This window comes from Corvus brachyrhynchos, unplaced genomic scaffold (genome assembly GCF_000691975.1).
Source record: "Corvus brachyrhynchos isolate BGI_N302 unplaced genomic scaffold, ASM69197v1 scaffold334, whole genome shotgun sequence".
NCBI classification, from domain to species: domain Eukaryota; kingdom Metazoa; phylum Chordata; class Aves; order Passeriformes; family Corvidae; genus Corvus; species Corvus brachyrhynchos.
In genome coordinates, this window is record NW_008238316.1 from 2,337,346 (window position 1) to 2,350,919 (window position 13,574).

The 13,574-nt window shown below is 49.3% G+C and overlaps 1 protein-coding gene across 2 annotated transcripts in view; it reads left to right on the forward strand.

Annotated features, from left to right (window-relative positions):
- The first annotated feature begins 1,156 nt into the window (after positions 1 to 1,156).
- The window catches only part of A1CF (APOBEC1 complementation factor), a 21,434-nt gene continuing 9,016 nt past the window's right edge, over positions 1,157 to 13,574 (forward strand). Inside the window, exons 1-7 of one of the 2 annotated variants that reach the window (XM_008633277.2) lie at positions 1,157 to 1,337; positions 3,565 to 3,699; positions 3,912 to 4,042; positions 5,382 to 5,620; positions 8,599 to 8,763; positions 11,963 to 12,060; positions 12,892 to 13,162. In XM_008633277.2, coding sequence (XP_008631499.1) covers positions 1,239 to 1,337; positions 3,565 to 3,699; positions 3,912 to 4,042; positions 5,382 to 5,620; positions 8,599 to 8,763; positions 11,963 to 12,060; positions 12,892 to 13,162 — 1,138 coding nt within the window. In that variant the 5' untranslated portion in view covers positions 1,157 to 1,238. The remainder of the gene's footprint in view (positions 1,338 to 3,564; positions 3,700 to 3,911; positions 4,043 to 5,381; positions 5,621 to 8,598; positions 8,764 to 11,962; positions 12,061 to 12,891; positions 13,163 to 13,574) is intronic. The other variant, XM_008633279.2, reaches the window with a different exon arrangement.

Here is a 13,574-nt window from a genome sequence, read left to right on the forward strand (position 1 = left end):
TTTCCTTACCTGCAGTGCTCACCTTATGTGCAGGGGCATTGTTCAGGGCCTCCTCCCCAAAATCCAGCAGCAGCTCAGAGTGCAGGCACAGCAATCCACCTTCCTTCCACCTTCCCACTCCTCTGGATTTCCCTTCTGCCCAGCATCCCCCCCCAGCACCCCATCCCTCTGTGCTCCCAGGGTGCCCCGTCCCCCTCTCCCCCAGGCCGCCCCTCCCAGCCCCTTTTGGCCCTGTTTGCTCTCCAGGCAAGCCTGGGAGTTCCCACCTTTCCTTACCTCCACCTTCCCACAATAAAATGCGATTTTAGGCAATAACAACCATGTTGGATGACCCAATTTAGCGTTTTCCTGCATGAAGTCCTTGGTCCCACTGGCCTCCAGCTCTGGCTGCAAGGAGCTGAGGAGGGGCCTGGGTTTGCTCTGGCTGCTGTTCAGCATCAGCCTGAGGCTTCAAGCTCAGCCTTGCACCTTACAGACCCCGTTTGTCTGCCTGGAGCACACAGATGGATTTTGGACAAGCTCGGAGCTCAGCATTCAGGAAAAACAGGGAATCACCAGTAGTGAATCCATCTTATAAATGTCCCTTTCCCAGTGTGTAGCCCAAGTCAGATTCAGATTTCAGTTTTACGATGTTTTCAGCCCAAACCCAAACCAAAGCAAACAATCTTGAATCAGCCATGACCTGAAACTGCAGCTCTGATTCAAAATGTGTGAACCCAAGGTTGTTCCAGCCCTGAGCTGAGCTAAGATCTGAAGTTCTCCCATGTTCTTTATTTCCGAAAGTAAAATTAGGCCAAATTTGGAGCTAGGTCCTGCTTCTCACAGAGTGCTGAACATGGCTGGTACAAGGTTCCAGTGCCAGCATCACACGAGGCCTGAAGGACTCGTTGTTGTGTACTCAGTGCAGGATTAGGCATAATAATAATTATGTATTTTTTCCTCCTGAGACACCACCAAAAGGCTACAAATTCCCTCTGCACCTCCCCCGCATCTGACTGTGGGTTTAAATGCTGCTTATTTCCATTCAGCAAGGGGGATATTTCTGCTTTTTCCATGGTCTCTGCTGTTCTGTTTTGGGTTTATCTCCAAAATAACTGATTTAGGAAGAGCGACCCTGTAAACTTTCTCGGGAGGGTGGACTTTCTCCTCCCAGCCGTATTAATTGATTTAATTTATCTTAAATTTGATTGCAGTGAGCACCCCTAATTAACCTGATTTTTTGCTGATAATCACTCCCAATGGAATCAAATCACAAATCCGGGGATGGATTGACCGGCACACAGAAAGAAGCCGCCCTCCGTGCGTTAATTCAGCGAACGGGATATAATTTGATCCAGGTAGGAATTCATGGTCCCATCCTTTTGTGCAGTGCCCAGCTTCATCCTGAAGCTCCACCGGGGGCGTGAGCAGCGAATCCATGCTCCTGAATCACTCCTTGCTCATTCCTTTTCCCTCTGTTTGTCTCTCACGCCCGTGCTGACCATCGCTGCGTTGTCTTTCACGGAGCAGGATCTTATTCCTCCAGGAATTTGTTGTTTGATGGGAAATTATGATAAAGGTGGGGGAAGAGCAACCCTGAGCACTGCTAAATGTTGGGAAAGGTCGGGATTGGTGTCTCAAAGCCAAAGAGAACTCACTGAGCAAAGTTTCAGAGGAGGGATGAGGTGGGAAGTCCGGGCACGTCACCTCATGTGCAGAGCCTTGCGCAGGTACGTGGGAGGCAGGTGCCTCACCTGCCCCAAGGTTTGCTCCCAGTTTGGGCTCCAAGGTCCCCAGGATCCAAACCACCCATGGTTAGGGCAGGTGGAGCCTGGGCGTGACCTTCAACCCCACCTGAGAAAGCCTTTCTTGGCTAACACGACCGAAACGAGCTCAGCCTTGGAGAGCACAGGGCACTGCCATGACTGGCCTTGCGTCCTGGAAAAAGGAACTGGAAACTCGGGATTTTAGGCAGGTGCAGGCCGTGAACTTTGCCTTGCTTTGCATAGCACTAGAGGGCACAACAGCCCCAAGCAAAACCTGAGATTCCTGGGAAAAAGCACATTCCAGGAGCAGGCCAGCTGCTGCGTTTGGTGCCCTTGAGGAGCCTTTCTGCTGTACCTGACCCGTAGGATAAGGGACTTCTCTGTGTCTTGGATTTACTGGGGCTTTCTTAGAGTCATAGGGGTTGGGAGGCTCCTTAAAGCCCTGCTCATTCCAGCCCCATGCCATGGGCAGGGACACCTTCCACTGGCCCAGGTTAATCCAAGCCCTGTCCAAGCTGGCCTTGGAATTATCCTGGTGTTCCGTTTTTCCTACTGTCACATCTGGCTATAGCTCACTCCTGAACCACAGATTTCAGCCCCCAATCCCCCACAGGCTTCAACAGCTTTCTCTTCTCTTTCTCCTCTTCTTTAACTCCTCTCTCTTCTTCTTTCCTTCTCCATTCCAACCTTGCTATTTTATCTTTTTCTCTTCCCCCCCTCCTAATTTCCCTGTACCTTAGGGATCTTTCTTCCAACCTGTCTATGGGTGCCACCAAACATCTTCTTCCTCAGTGCACACCTGGCTCGTTCATCTTTGGGAAGTGGCTGATGTCCACTTGCCCTCCAGGCACCTTGTCAAGAAGGGTTTGTTGGGGTGCTGCCTTCCAGCCACTGCAACTTGAGGGAAGGCTTTACTTCTTGCTGTGCTCCCTCGCACACCAGCTCAGACATAAATTCAAGTGTCCCCAGGACTCCATCACTGCTGAAAACATTGGAAAACCAGGAATGAGCGTGGATAATTCAGGGTGTGTTCTAGGCTCAAGAAAACGAAAAGGGTTTCTGGTATATTCCTATTTTCCCATAAGGATCCCTGTTTGTTTACATTCCTCTTAAATCAGCTGTACAAGGCATTCGCTTGCCTGGAATAATCCCAGAGTGGGAAGTGACTAAAGAAATGGTCAGGGAGCCAAAAATGGAAAAATTAATGGAGCCACGGCTCCTCTGGGAGCAGGGAATCACTGTAGGGAGAGGGAAGGAGAGATAAGGGAGGGAGGGAAGGAAGGCAGGAAGGCAGGAAGGAAGGAAGGAAGGAAGGAAGGAAGGAAGGAAGGAAGGAAGGAAGGAAACCAAGAAATACAGGAAATAGGGTTAAAAATAGGAGAGGAGAACAGAGAGACATACTGAAGAGGAAATACTGACTGGTCTTCACATCTTTGGCTATTATTTGGGGCCAAGATTTGCTCTGTGCCAGAAGGAACTCCTGTGTGGGCCCGTGTCATCCTTGGACTGGATGAAAATCAAGACAAATGATCAATTTGGCAAACATTCCATTACCCAGCCCACAGCTGACACACAGCCCACAGAGATGCCCCTCCCAGAGCCAGGAGGATTTCCATTTTCCAGGGAGTTACCTGTCTGCACTTGGACTTTGGAAGTATGCCAGCCTTGGCAGCGGGACACTGCGTTATCCCGGTGAATCCCTGAGGAGCTGATGGGAAGGAGGGTGTTTGCCTCAAGGGTCATTCCCAGAGAAGGGGTTGGTTTGATCCACGTTTAAAAACCGACAGCTGAACCTTTCTTTTCTCTTCCTCCATGGCAGGAAAATGGGCAGAGGAAATACGGGGGACCACCACCAGGCTGGGATGGCCCTCCACCAGAGAGGGGCTGTGAGATCTTCATCGGAAAGCTGCCCCGAGACCTCTTTGAGGATGAGCTTATCCCTCTCTGTGAAAAGGTGGGACTTGGTGGCAGCTGCTGAGTTAGTGATGGTCAGAGCTGCATTTCAGGGCTGACCTGAGCTGATTCCAGGGCCAGGCTGGGCAGGGCTTGGAGCAATCTGGTCAGTGGAAGGCGTCCCTGCCCATGCAACTGGAACTGGGTGTGCTTTAGGATCCCAGTCCTCTCTAACCACTGCCGCCTTGCTGACAAATCGCTCTCACTTGGCAGATTGGCAAAATCTATGAGATGAGGATGATGATGGACTTCAATGGCAACAACAGGGGCTACGCCTTTGTGACCTTCTCCAATAAACAGGAGGCCAAGAATGCAATAAAGACACTCAATAATTATGAAATCAGGTAAGCATGGCAAACACCCTCACAGCAGCTTTAAATCACATGTATCTCTCTGTTTTGGCATGTAAGGGTATTTTTCCTGGCAGCCCAGAGCAAGGTTATTGAGATCCTTGAGTTTTGAGGGGAAGTCTCCTCCAGTCTCCCTGTGCAGGCACTGCTCAATAAAGTCAACATCTTTCACAGGAAATTTCTTCCTCACAAGAAAACAGCAAAAAAAATCTATCAGAACACTGGGAAAAAATATTCTGCTTTGGATCAAATTAACTTTCCCCTAACCAGTGCTGTTTATTATGTTCCCCCCAGGTTGTTTGTTGTTGATTTATTCTATTCACAGTCTCCCTCGTGACAGATTCTGTAGATATGTTCTGGGAGATGGAGCAATTGCAAAAGATGGTGAAATAGGATGGAAACCAACTGGCAAAACAGAGCCATTTCCTAATAGAAAGGAACAGAAAAAGTCCTCATGTTAGTGACTAAAAATTGGGAACAAAACACCCAGCAATCAACAACAGATGGGCCCATCAGTACGTGTTGGTTGGATTTCAACCACACGAAATGTTTTTTGCCAGTTCAAAGTGGGATGAGTTGATGCCTTTGGTTTATCCCAAAAGGTTTTTAAGCATTCTGGCAATTGCACAGCTTTCATTTTTGCTTTTAAGAAAAATAGATGGGTGGTGAACTGCTTTGAGCAGCTCACAGGGCACACAGAGGGCTTGGAGATGTCATTTGCAGCAGAGGTTGGAAGGTCTTAGGGATCAGGCTTCATCCACCTCCAGCTCCTCCACTTCCTTCCCTGGTTCCAAAGACTCCTCTAAAGAAGTTTTGCACTTCTCCAGACCTGTAAGAGATAGTTTGACCCCATAGTGGTGAATAAAGGAAGTTTTTGCTTTGGGGTCTTCACAACAGCTGCCATCAGCAAGTCCCCAGATGGTGCCTCTCCATGACAAGGGGTTTTCTTTCCCCAGAACCTCAGTCAGGAGGTGAGTGGGAAGCCACAAGCCGCTGGTGAACACAAGAAGTCCTGGCTTACACTGGTGACAACACAGGGACCTGGGGTGGTGGGTGCAGTTGCCTGGTGGCAGCAAAAGGGAGAATCCCTGGAAGGAAAAGCAAAATTTGACTTTGGTTTCTCCCTCAAACCCTTCATTTCAGCTGTGCTGCCTGGCTTTGATACCAGATTTAGCAGAGTGGCAGCTTTTGCGCCGAGCAAGGGCACTGGAATATCCCAAAGAACGGCTGGCACTGAAGCCTTGTGTTTGGCCTTGTGTTTTGGGCCAGAAGAGGGGCTTTTCCTTAACCTTCCCCTCTCTTGGCTCCGGACAAAGCAGCTCTGTTGTTCCAGGAACGGGAGGCTCCTGGGGGTGTGTGCCAGCGTGGACAACTGCCGCCTGTTTGTGGGGGGCATCCCCAAAACCAAGAAGAGGGAGGAAATCCTGGCAGAGATGAAGAAGGTCACGGACGGCGTCGTGGACGTCATCGTCTACCCCAGCGCAGCCGACAAAACCAAGAACAGGGGGTTTGCTTTCGTGGAGTACGAGAGCCACCGGGCAGCAGCCATGGCCAGGAGGAAGCTGCTCCCAGGTCAGCAGATGTGGGGAGGGGTGGCTTCAACGCAGGGGTCACCTCGTGCTGTGGTGACAACGTCTCCAGGGGAGCCAGGAATCCAAGGAAGTGAACGTGGCTGAGTTTTCTGCCCTCAGAGAGCAGTTTTCTGCCAGAGACACCCAGAGCCAGGAGGTTCCCCAACACAGCACGGGGTGCAGGGGGTGGGATTCGCTGCAGCTCCTGCTGCAGCACCACGCTGATGATCCATGCTCGTCATCAGGAGAGCTTTTTATAAATTTTTTTATTGAAAATCCAGCCAGATGGATTTAGCTGCGTGTATCCATTCAGCTCTGCTGTGGGGAGTGCTTTGTCCCGTGCTTGTCTTGGGTTAAACACAAAACACAGCCTCAGTTATGGCCCCTCGGGGAGAATCACTCAGGAAGGCATCTGAGAGCCAATTCAGGCTGGAGAATGGACTGAAAATGGATATTTTGGCAAAAAGAGCTTGGAGTGAGGAATTGCTTTAGAGGAAATCTCTGAAATTCAGCACTGGGGGACAGCCAAAGAGCGTTGTGAGGGAGAGAGGGGTTTAGCTGGTATTAGGTGAGGAAGTCACTTACCTTGAAGTGCATTTGCAGGGATTTCACCAATTTTCTCTTGTTTTCTTATGCTCCTGCACTGCCTTGTTGAGCACAGCTCACTTGCTGGTGAAAGCATCCAGCAAACTTCAGGGTTTGAGATTTGCTCATAACCACCAACCTTCTTTAACCTGTTTTCTACAACAGCCCATGAAATATCCTGCACAATTGAAATGCTTTTTTTCTTTTTTCTCACGGTGAAAAAAAGGAAACATGATTTTGAGCAACGAATTCACTTTGCTATTGGGAGATCTCTCACGCTGACAACTTTTCCTTTTATTCTGCATTTTCTGCTTCAGCTTAAGCATCTCCCTGATGGTGGGAGCACATTCTGTGCTTCAGCACGACTTTTCCATGGATTTTATGAGGAAAAGGAAGGCGGGAACAGGCAGAGCACTTAAAATCCTGAGCAAAGACAGCGAGACAGATGGAAGGAACTCAGAGCCCTGAGCGGATGTGTAATGCGTGAGGGACTTCCAAGTTAGGGACATCTCAGTAAGCAATTTAAGGAATTCCAAAGGTGTGAGCAGGAGCCAGGGTCTTCTGATGTCTCAAGCATATGGCAGGAACCGGAAAAAATTTCCAAGGCAGAGCCAAATGTGTCTCCAGCTGATGAGAGATTGAATATCACTATCAAGATGCTTCCTTTAAACTGAACCTCGCTGCTCTTCGACGGAGCTCTGTAGAGGAAATGCTCAAAAATGGAGAGTTTTTATAAAAAATTCAATTTTGTCCTGTCTCCTGGCTAAACAACAGGGTGGAGATAGCCTGGGTCTCAGCAAGAGGCACCAAGCTTAGCTCTTTGCTGCAGGTCAGCCAGGTCATTATGTACACCCTTGGAATGAGAACAGCAATTGAGAAAGGGGCACAGACCCGTGAGCAGCCCTGCCTTTATCTCTGTCACTGACAGCTCAGATCTGTGCAGTGCTGAGAGCTGAACAGCAGCTCAGCCTCACTCCACAAATCCCAGCTCATTCATGAGGGATTCCGAGGGAGCAGCACCTTTCCATTTCATTTGATCATTTACACTTCCAGTAAGCCTCCAAATTCTATCCTCAGCCTCTCGTTTTGGAGCTCGACCCCTTCTTGAATGGGTTGTCCAAGCAGAGATGCCTTTTTAGATGTTTTGCAGGATTTTCTTTGTCTCCTCAGCTGCAAATGAGTGGTTTAGGTCACTTAAAGAATCACCAGCAAGCCCTGAGCAAAAGCAGGTTTAATATAAATTTGTGAGGGCACAAAAGGGTTTGATGGCAAGGGTCACTCTAATACCCACTATACAGATAAAGCAGACAAAGAAAAATCAGATTAAAGCAATTTAGAATGATTCACATGGAGGCCAGGGAGGCAAAAGGGTGAGGAGGGAAAAAGTAAGGGACTCAAAGGGTTGAGTCCCGATAGAATAAATCCCCTCACCAAACTCAGCCTCAGACTGGCTCAACAGTTTAGGTCTAAATAGTTCATTATTCCTAACAATATCTAATCATGCTTTATCATTCATAACAATATCTAATCAACTCAACACTAGCAGCTCTTAATAAACTGACTAATCTGACACCTCTAAAGCGATTCAGTAGAATTTTCTATAAGCGCAACAGAACCATAAATCTGACTTAACCAAAATTTAGCTCCATGACACGTCTAAAATGGCAGCCTCGGTAATACACACACCCGCAGACAGGAGGAAATATGGACCTGTGAAAATTCCCCTGGAGTTCAGGGAAAGTCTCCCATCAGGTGCCTTTGAATCTGGAGCTGAGCCTCAAGGAGTGGGGACGCCAGCCCAACTCCATCACCAGCATTCAGCAATGTGATTTACTTGCTCTTTTCCTTCCCTGCCCCTCAGCAGCTCAGGCCAGTGCACACACAGCCCCTGGGTTTACCCTCCACACCCACACCCTGGTTTATGCCCCAGGACTTTTTGTGTCCCTCCTTTCTCCTGCTGCAGCTTCAGCTGAACGAATTCAAGCACACACAGAGACATCCTTGCTTTTGCTACTTTATTTCATCCCGCTGGCACTTCAGGATCCCTGTTCTGGTATCGAGGGAATGAAACTTTGGGGGCCAGAAGGGATTTTTATAAGTGCATTAAAACAGCTCCCTTTAGGGAGCACTCCAGGGAATGCAGGCTTTAAGTGAATTACTCCATATTTTCACTTCTTTCAGTTCTGGAGGCTCCCCAGGTATTTGCAGGAGGACATTCCGAGTGTGACCATCTGCTTTTGGGAGGGAGCTGATGCAGCAGCAGTGCTTTGGGCTAGGAAGGCTTTTTTTTTTGGTCTCATTTGTAGAATTGGGCCTGTTGTGCTGTGCAATAGAGCATGAGCAGGAGGAGAGGAAGCAGAGCCCCCAGCACTGACCCTGCCCGTTCCCTTGCAGGAAGGATCCAGCTGTGGGGACACCCCATCGCCGTGGACTGGGCAGAGCCGGAGGTGGAGGTGGATGAGGACACCATGTCCTCAGTGAAAATCCTCTACGTGAGGAACCTCATGCTCTCCACCACCGAGGAGACCATAGAGAAGGAGTTCAACAACATCAAACCAGGTAGGAGCCCATGGGTGCTGTGCCTCCGAAATAGGTGCTGCAAATGGAAATATTTCTGCATTCCTGAAACGCCAAAAGAGATGAAAATAGCTGTTTGTCTGCTGTGAAACGCCACAAAAACTGTCATCAGGCTGAAGGCTCCCACCCAAAATGCCATCCCCTTAAGGGCTGCTTAATTCCCAGCTACAGCCACTATGAAGGAGGATGGCTGGCAGCTGGAAGAGACCCAAAGTGCTGCATGGGGATGCCCTGTGCCATCCAAATGCTTTGGACTCATTCAGTCTTTCTTAAAAAGAGTTGGTGAAGCAGCTGGGTGACTTCAGCATTCTTCTGTGGCAAGGGATGGTGATAAAAGTGGAGTGCTTTAACACAAATCCTTTTTATCTGATCTATCTAAATTCTGAATGCATTTTCATACATCCCCCCCAGTCCTCGTGTAAATTGGTGAATAATTAGTGCTTTACATTTAATTCAATATTCCTTTGTGGCATATCTTACATGCACTTAGGGTGAGATTTTTCAAAAAAAGCAAGGGGATTAGTTGGGAATAAAAATCTTGCTGGCTTTCAAAGGAGATTTTACTTCTGAGTTGCTCCAGCTTTAGGAAATTCCACCCAAAACCAACAAAGTAAAAATAACCCGTTTCTGCAGCTCTGCAAGCCACGCAGTCCATTAGGCATTAGGGACTGATGCTTGGCAATGTGAAATCTCCTTTCATCTCATTCCTGTTAACTTCCTTCTATTAATTTTTTAAAATACACTGCAGAGCTTCATTTTTCTTCCACTAACTTCTCATTTCTGCCCTGCACGTGCCTTTTTCTGGACTAGGCTGCAATGCAAAGGTCTTCACGAGGTTTCCTTGTGTCCTTCCGGCATTTCTGGCTCATACTTTTAGCCACCATTGAGTTGTTGCAAACCCCATTTTACCCCTAAGTTAAATTTATGTTATCCCACTCTCTGAACTGTTTCCTTCTTTTATTTACCCAGTTTTGCTCCCGAGCTTTGAACAAGCTCACACTCCCCAGAAACACATTTGCGGCCTTTTGACACTTTGGTAACAGTCATCTGTTTTGCTCCTGAGAAGTTTTCCACTAGAACAACAGAAGTTCTGCATCATCTTTCGTTTTCCCTTTATCATTTCAGTGTTCCTGTTGGAATTTTTTAATTTTTTTTTTTTTTTTTAATGGACAGCTTTTATTTTGGTGGCTGAAATCAGGAATGGGTGCATTAGAGCAGCAAAACTTTCAGCTTTGGGGAGAGAGAATGCAGTTAAAGTTTCATTGAGACCAAAAAAGGCAGCAAGGATCTGAAATGATTTATTGCCCTGCCTTGGTTCTCTGCCTCACTCATCGAGCCACATTTCAGCGCCACTTTCCTGAGATTACCTTGGATCCAGGGCATTAAGAAGCTGTTTTGACATCAACAAGTCATCCAATAAAAAATGATCCAGAGGTCTCCATGCCACAGCAATTGCCACATCCCTGAGGGTTCCACAGACAGGACCAGGAATGCTGCTTGGGCTCCTCAAGCTGGGCTCTAGTACGAGTATCAGCCCTTAAATCTGTGCCAAATTCCCAGCCTGATGACTTCTGTAGAGCTGTCTCACTGGAAAGCCCTGCCCTTGCTCCCTGGGGATCCCAACAAAATTCCTCCTGCCTGGTAGAGCTCCCTGCAGGAAGACTGTGCTCTCCTGGTGTGCTGGAGGGACAGTGCTCCCTCTGTGATATCCCATGGATGGGCTCTCCTTGGAGCCGACCCACGGCTGGGTACCACATCGCTTTGCCCAGCAGAGGCAGAAGCAGGGAAGAGCAGAATTTTTGGCTCAGGATTGGTGTCCTGGAATGCTCTCCAGGAGGCAGAAGGGGGATATTCAAAGTGCAGCAAGTTGGTTAAAGCTTCCACAAAGCATCAGCATGTAACTCCCAGAACTTCAGGCTTGGAAAATCACCCTCTGTCCCTGAAGGACACAAAGTGCTGCTTTACCATCCCTGTGTCGTTCCAAGACGTGCAGCCTGCTCGGGTTATAGGCTGGGACAGGCTCATTTCGCCCTCTGCAGCTCCTAATGACTCCCCCCGAACACCAAAGAAATTCATTTTCTTCTGCATTTTTCCTAAGTAAGTGCTTTTTGTGGCAACATGACATTTCCCTGTGCACCTGTTCAGCTTTAGGAGGTAAGAAGCCAACAGAAGGGTTGTTCAGCATCCCTTAGCCGCATTTCCAAAGGATATTTTGGGGATTTTACAGGAGGCTGGGCTGGCTGATGTTGTGCTTCCCAAGCCCCAGGAGCAGAGAAGATGAAGAATTAAAGAAATGGCTGAAGGCTGGGCCATAGGGAACAGGACTGGTGGGGTTATTCTGGGGACAGACTCCTCAGTGCAGAGTTCCTGGCAGCAGAGCAGCTGGCAAGGGAGAGGGAAAACCGTGGAGGATGGACTTAGAAAAGAAGAACAAGAAGCCATTTACATTTGAATTTCTTCGGGTAAATTTGGTGTAGGAAAGATTCAGGCTGGAAGAAAGATTCTCCAGCCCAAGCCCGCTCCCAGCAGGGCCAACCCTCAGGTGCAGAGTCTGACTGGGGCCATTTCCAGGTGAATTGGGGCATCCAGGGAAGCCCTGCTGACATGGGAAAGGCTGTTTCCTAGGGAGAGCCTGCTTCTTGGGGAGAGAGCTGCTGCCCCATCAGTCCCAGCCCATCCCAGTGCCCTGGGCTGCTCTGTCCTGGGCAGGGCTGGCTGTTCATTCCTCCTGAGCATCCTGAGCTGGTGTTTACGATAAAAGCCTCCTCATGGTATGGCAGAAGCATCAGCATCCCTGCAGCTGCCTCCAATGCATGTACGAAAGCAGGGAGATGGGGATCACATGGGGATGTTCCCACAGCTGGTGCATGGTCTGTCACAGAACAGAGATGCAAGACCAAAATAAAGGTTTGGACAGGAGAAAACCTCTCCACTTTAATGGGAAACTTACTGGTGTCTGATCCCAAAACCTTCTAGTTTGCCTTGAAATGCTACAACCTCTCTATATTGATTTTCCTGTGGAATATACATCCAAAGAGGTAAGGGGACACTGACCTCTTTTTCTTCTACTCTTGCTCAGCCTTTGCTCTCCAGGGGCTCACAACCTGACAGAACTGCTCTTTCAGGTCTCTGTTTTCTGACTAATCCCCATTTCCCACTAATATTCCAATGTTTTCCACAGGTGCAGTGGAGAGAGTAAAGAAAATTAGAGATTACGCCTTTGTGCACTTTAATAAAAGAGAACACGCAGTGGAGGCCATGAAAGCCTTGAATGGGAAGGTAACGCTGCTGTAAATGTTAATTTCTGGGGCTTGGGTGCAGTATTTTATACAAAGCCACCTGCTTTATTAGCTCCATACCCTCCCAGAGGTGTTATCCCGATTTTCTCTTTGCTGGTTGCTTTTATGCTCCTGAATTTGTTTTTCAGCAGCTCTGTTGTACACAAACGATTCATTTTGGCTCCTTGTATTCGTGCTAAGTGTTTGCCTGGCTCTAGCTCACTGCTCAGACAGAAAAAAAGCAGGAAAAGCTGAAAGAAGAGCTAGGAAAGGAGGGGTTGCCATCCCCCCTGGCTCACACTCACATCCTTGTTCCAGACTGCCAACAAAAACACTGGCAGGGCAGCGTGTGAATAGCAAACTGGGACAAACGAGGTCAGCCCAAACATCTGCTCCAAACTGAGATGAGGATTTGCGAGGAGGCTGCTGAATTTAGCCCTTCTCGCACTGCATGTAATTCACTGTAGAGCCAGAGCTGTTCCCAAAGAGGTGTTAACCCCACTCCTATTTTTAGTGCCGCTGCTGTTCTTGGGAGCACGCGGAATCTCGCCGGCTTACGAGCTGCTTCGAGGGGAAGCGAAGCCTTTTGAAGGCTTTGCTGAAGGAGCCTCTCCCAGCTGGGGCCAGGGCTGGGCGCTCTCAGGCTAAACTTTCACCCAGCCAGTGCCACCTTCCACCCGTGTGAGGGAGATTTGGGGCTTTCTTGGGGTGATTTCCTCCATCTTCCCATCCCATCAGGGCGTGGGGGCAGTTGCTCCACAGGTGGGATTTCCATGGAGCGCTTTGGCCACTTACCCCTGTGCTTGTGCCGTGCTCTCTCCCCGCCGCGAAGGTGCTGGACGGGTCCCCGATCGAGGTGACGCTGGCCAAGCCGGTGGACAAGGACAGCTACGTGAGGTACACGCGCGGCACGGGCGGCAGGGCGCCGGTGCTGCAGGGGGACTACACCTACACCCTGGGCCATCTGTACGACCCCGCCGCCGCCTACCTGGGCGCCCCGGTCTTCTACGCACCCCAGGCCTACGCGGCCATCCCCAACCTGCACTTCCCCACCGCCAAGGGGCTCGGCACCAGGAGCATCCTCCGGCCCCCCTCCATCCGAGGTAATTCCCCTCGCGCCCACGCTCGGCCAAGCATCCCCTCCAGGGAGCCAGCGGCTGCTCCCAGGCGTGTGCCGGTGACATTGGCTTTGCCCCAGCTCCTGGATCCCTCTCGGAAAGGGATGGGAAACACGGGGTTTAGGCTCTGTCTTTCCCAAAGGCAATATTCCAGCTGAAAAAAAATAACCGTTGTCCTGGAGAGAACTTCCAGATTGCTCTCAGTCCAGTGTAAATAACCCACGAATCCTTCTGGTTTTGCCCCAGCAGGGAAGACCAAATAAAATACTTTTCCTTTCCCCCCTTCAGAGCCAGCTCCCACAACCAGCTGTCACCACCACCACTCTGTTTCCTCTTTGCTTTGAAGGTTGCAGGGAAAATTTTACCAGTCCTGGTGTTTTCTGACCCAAAGCTATGG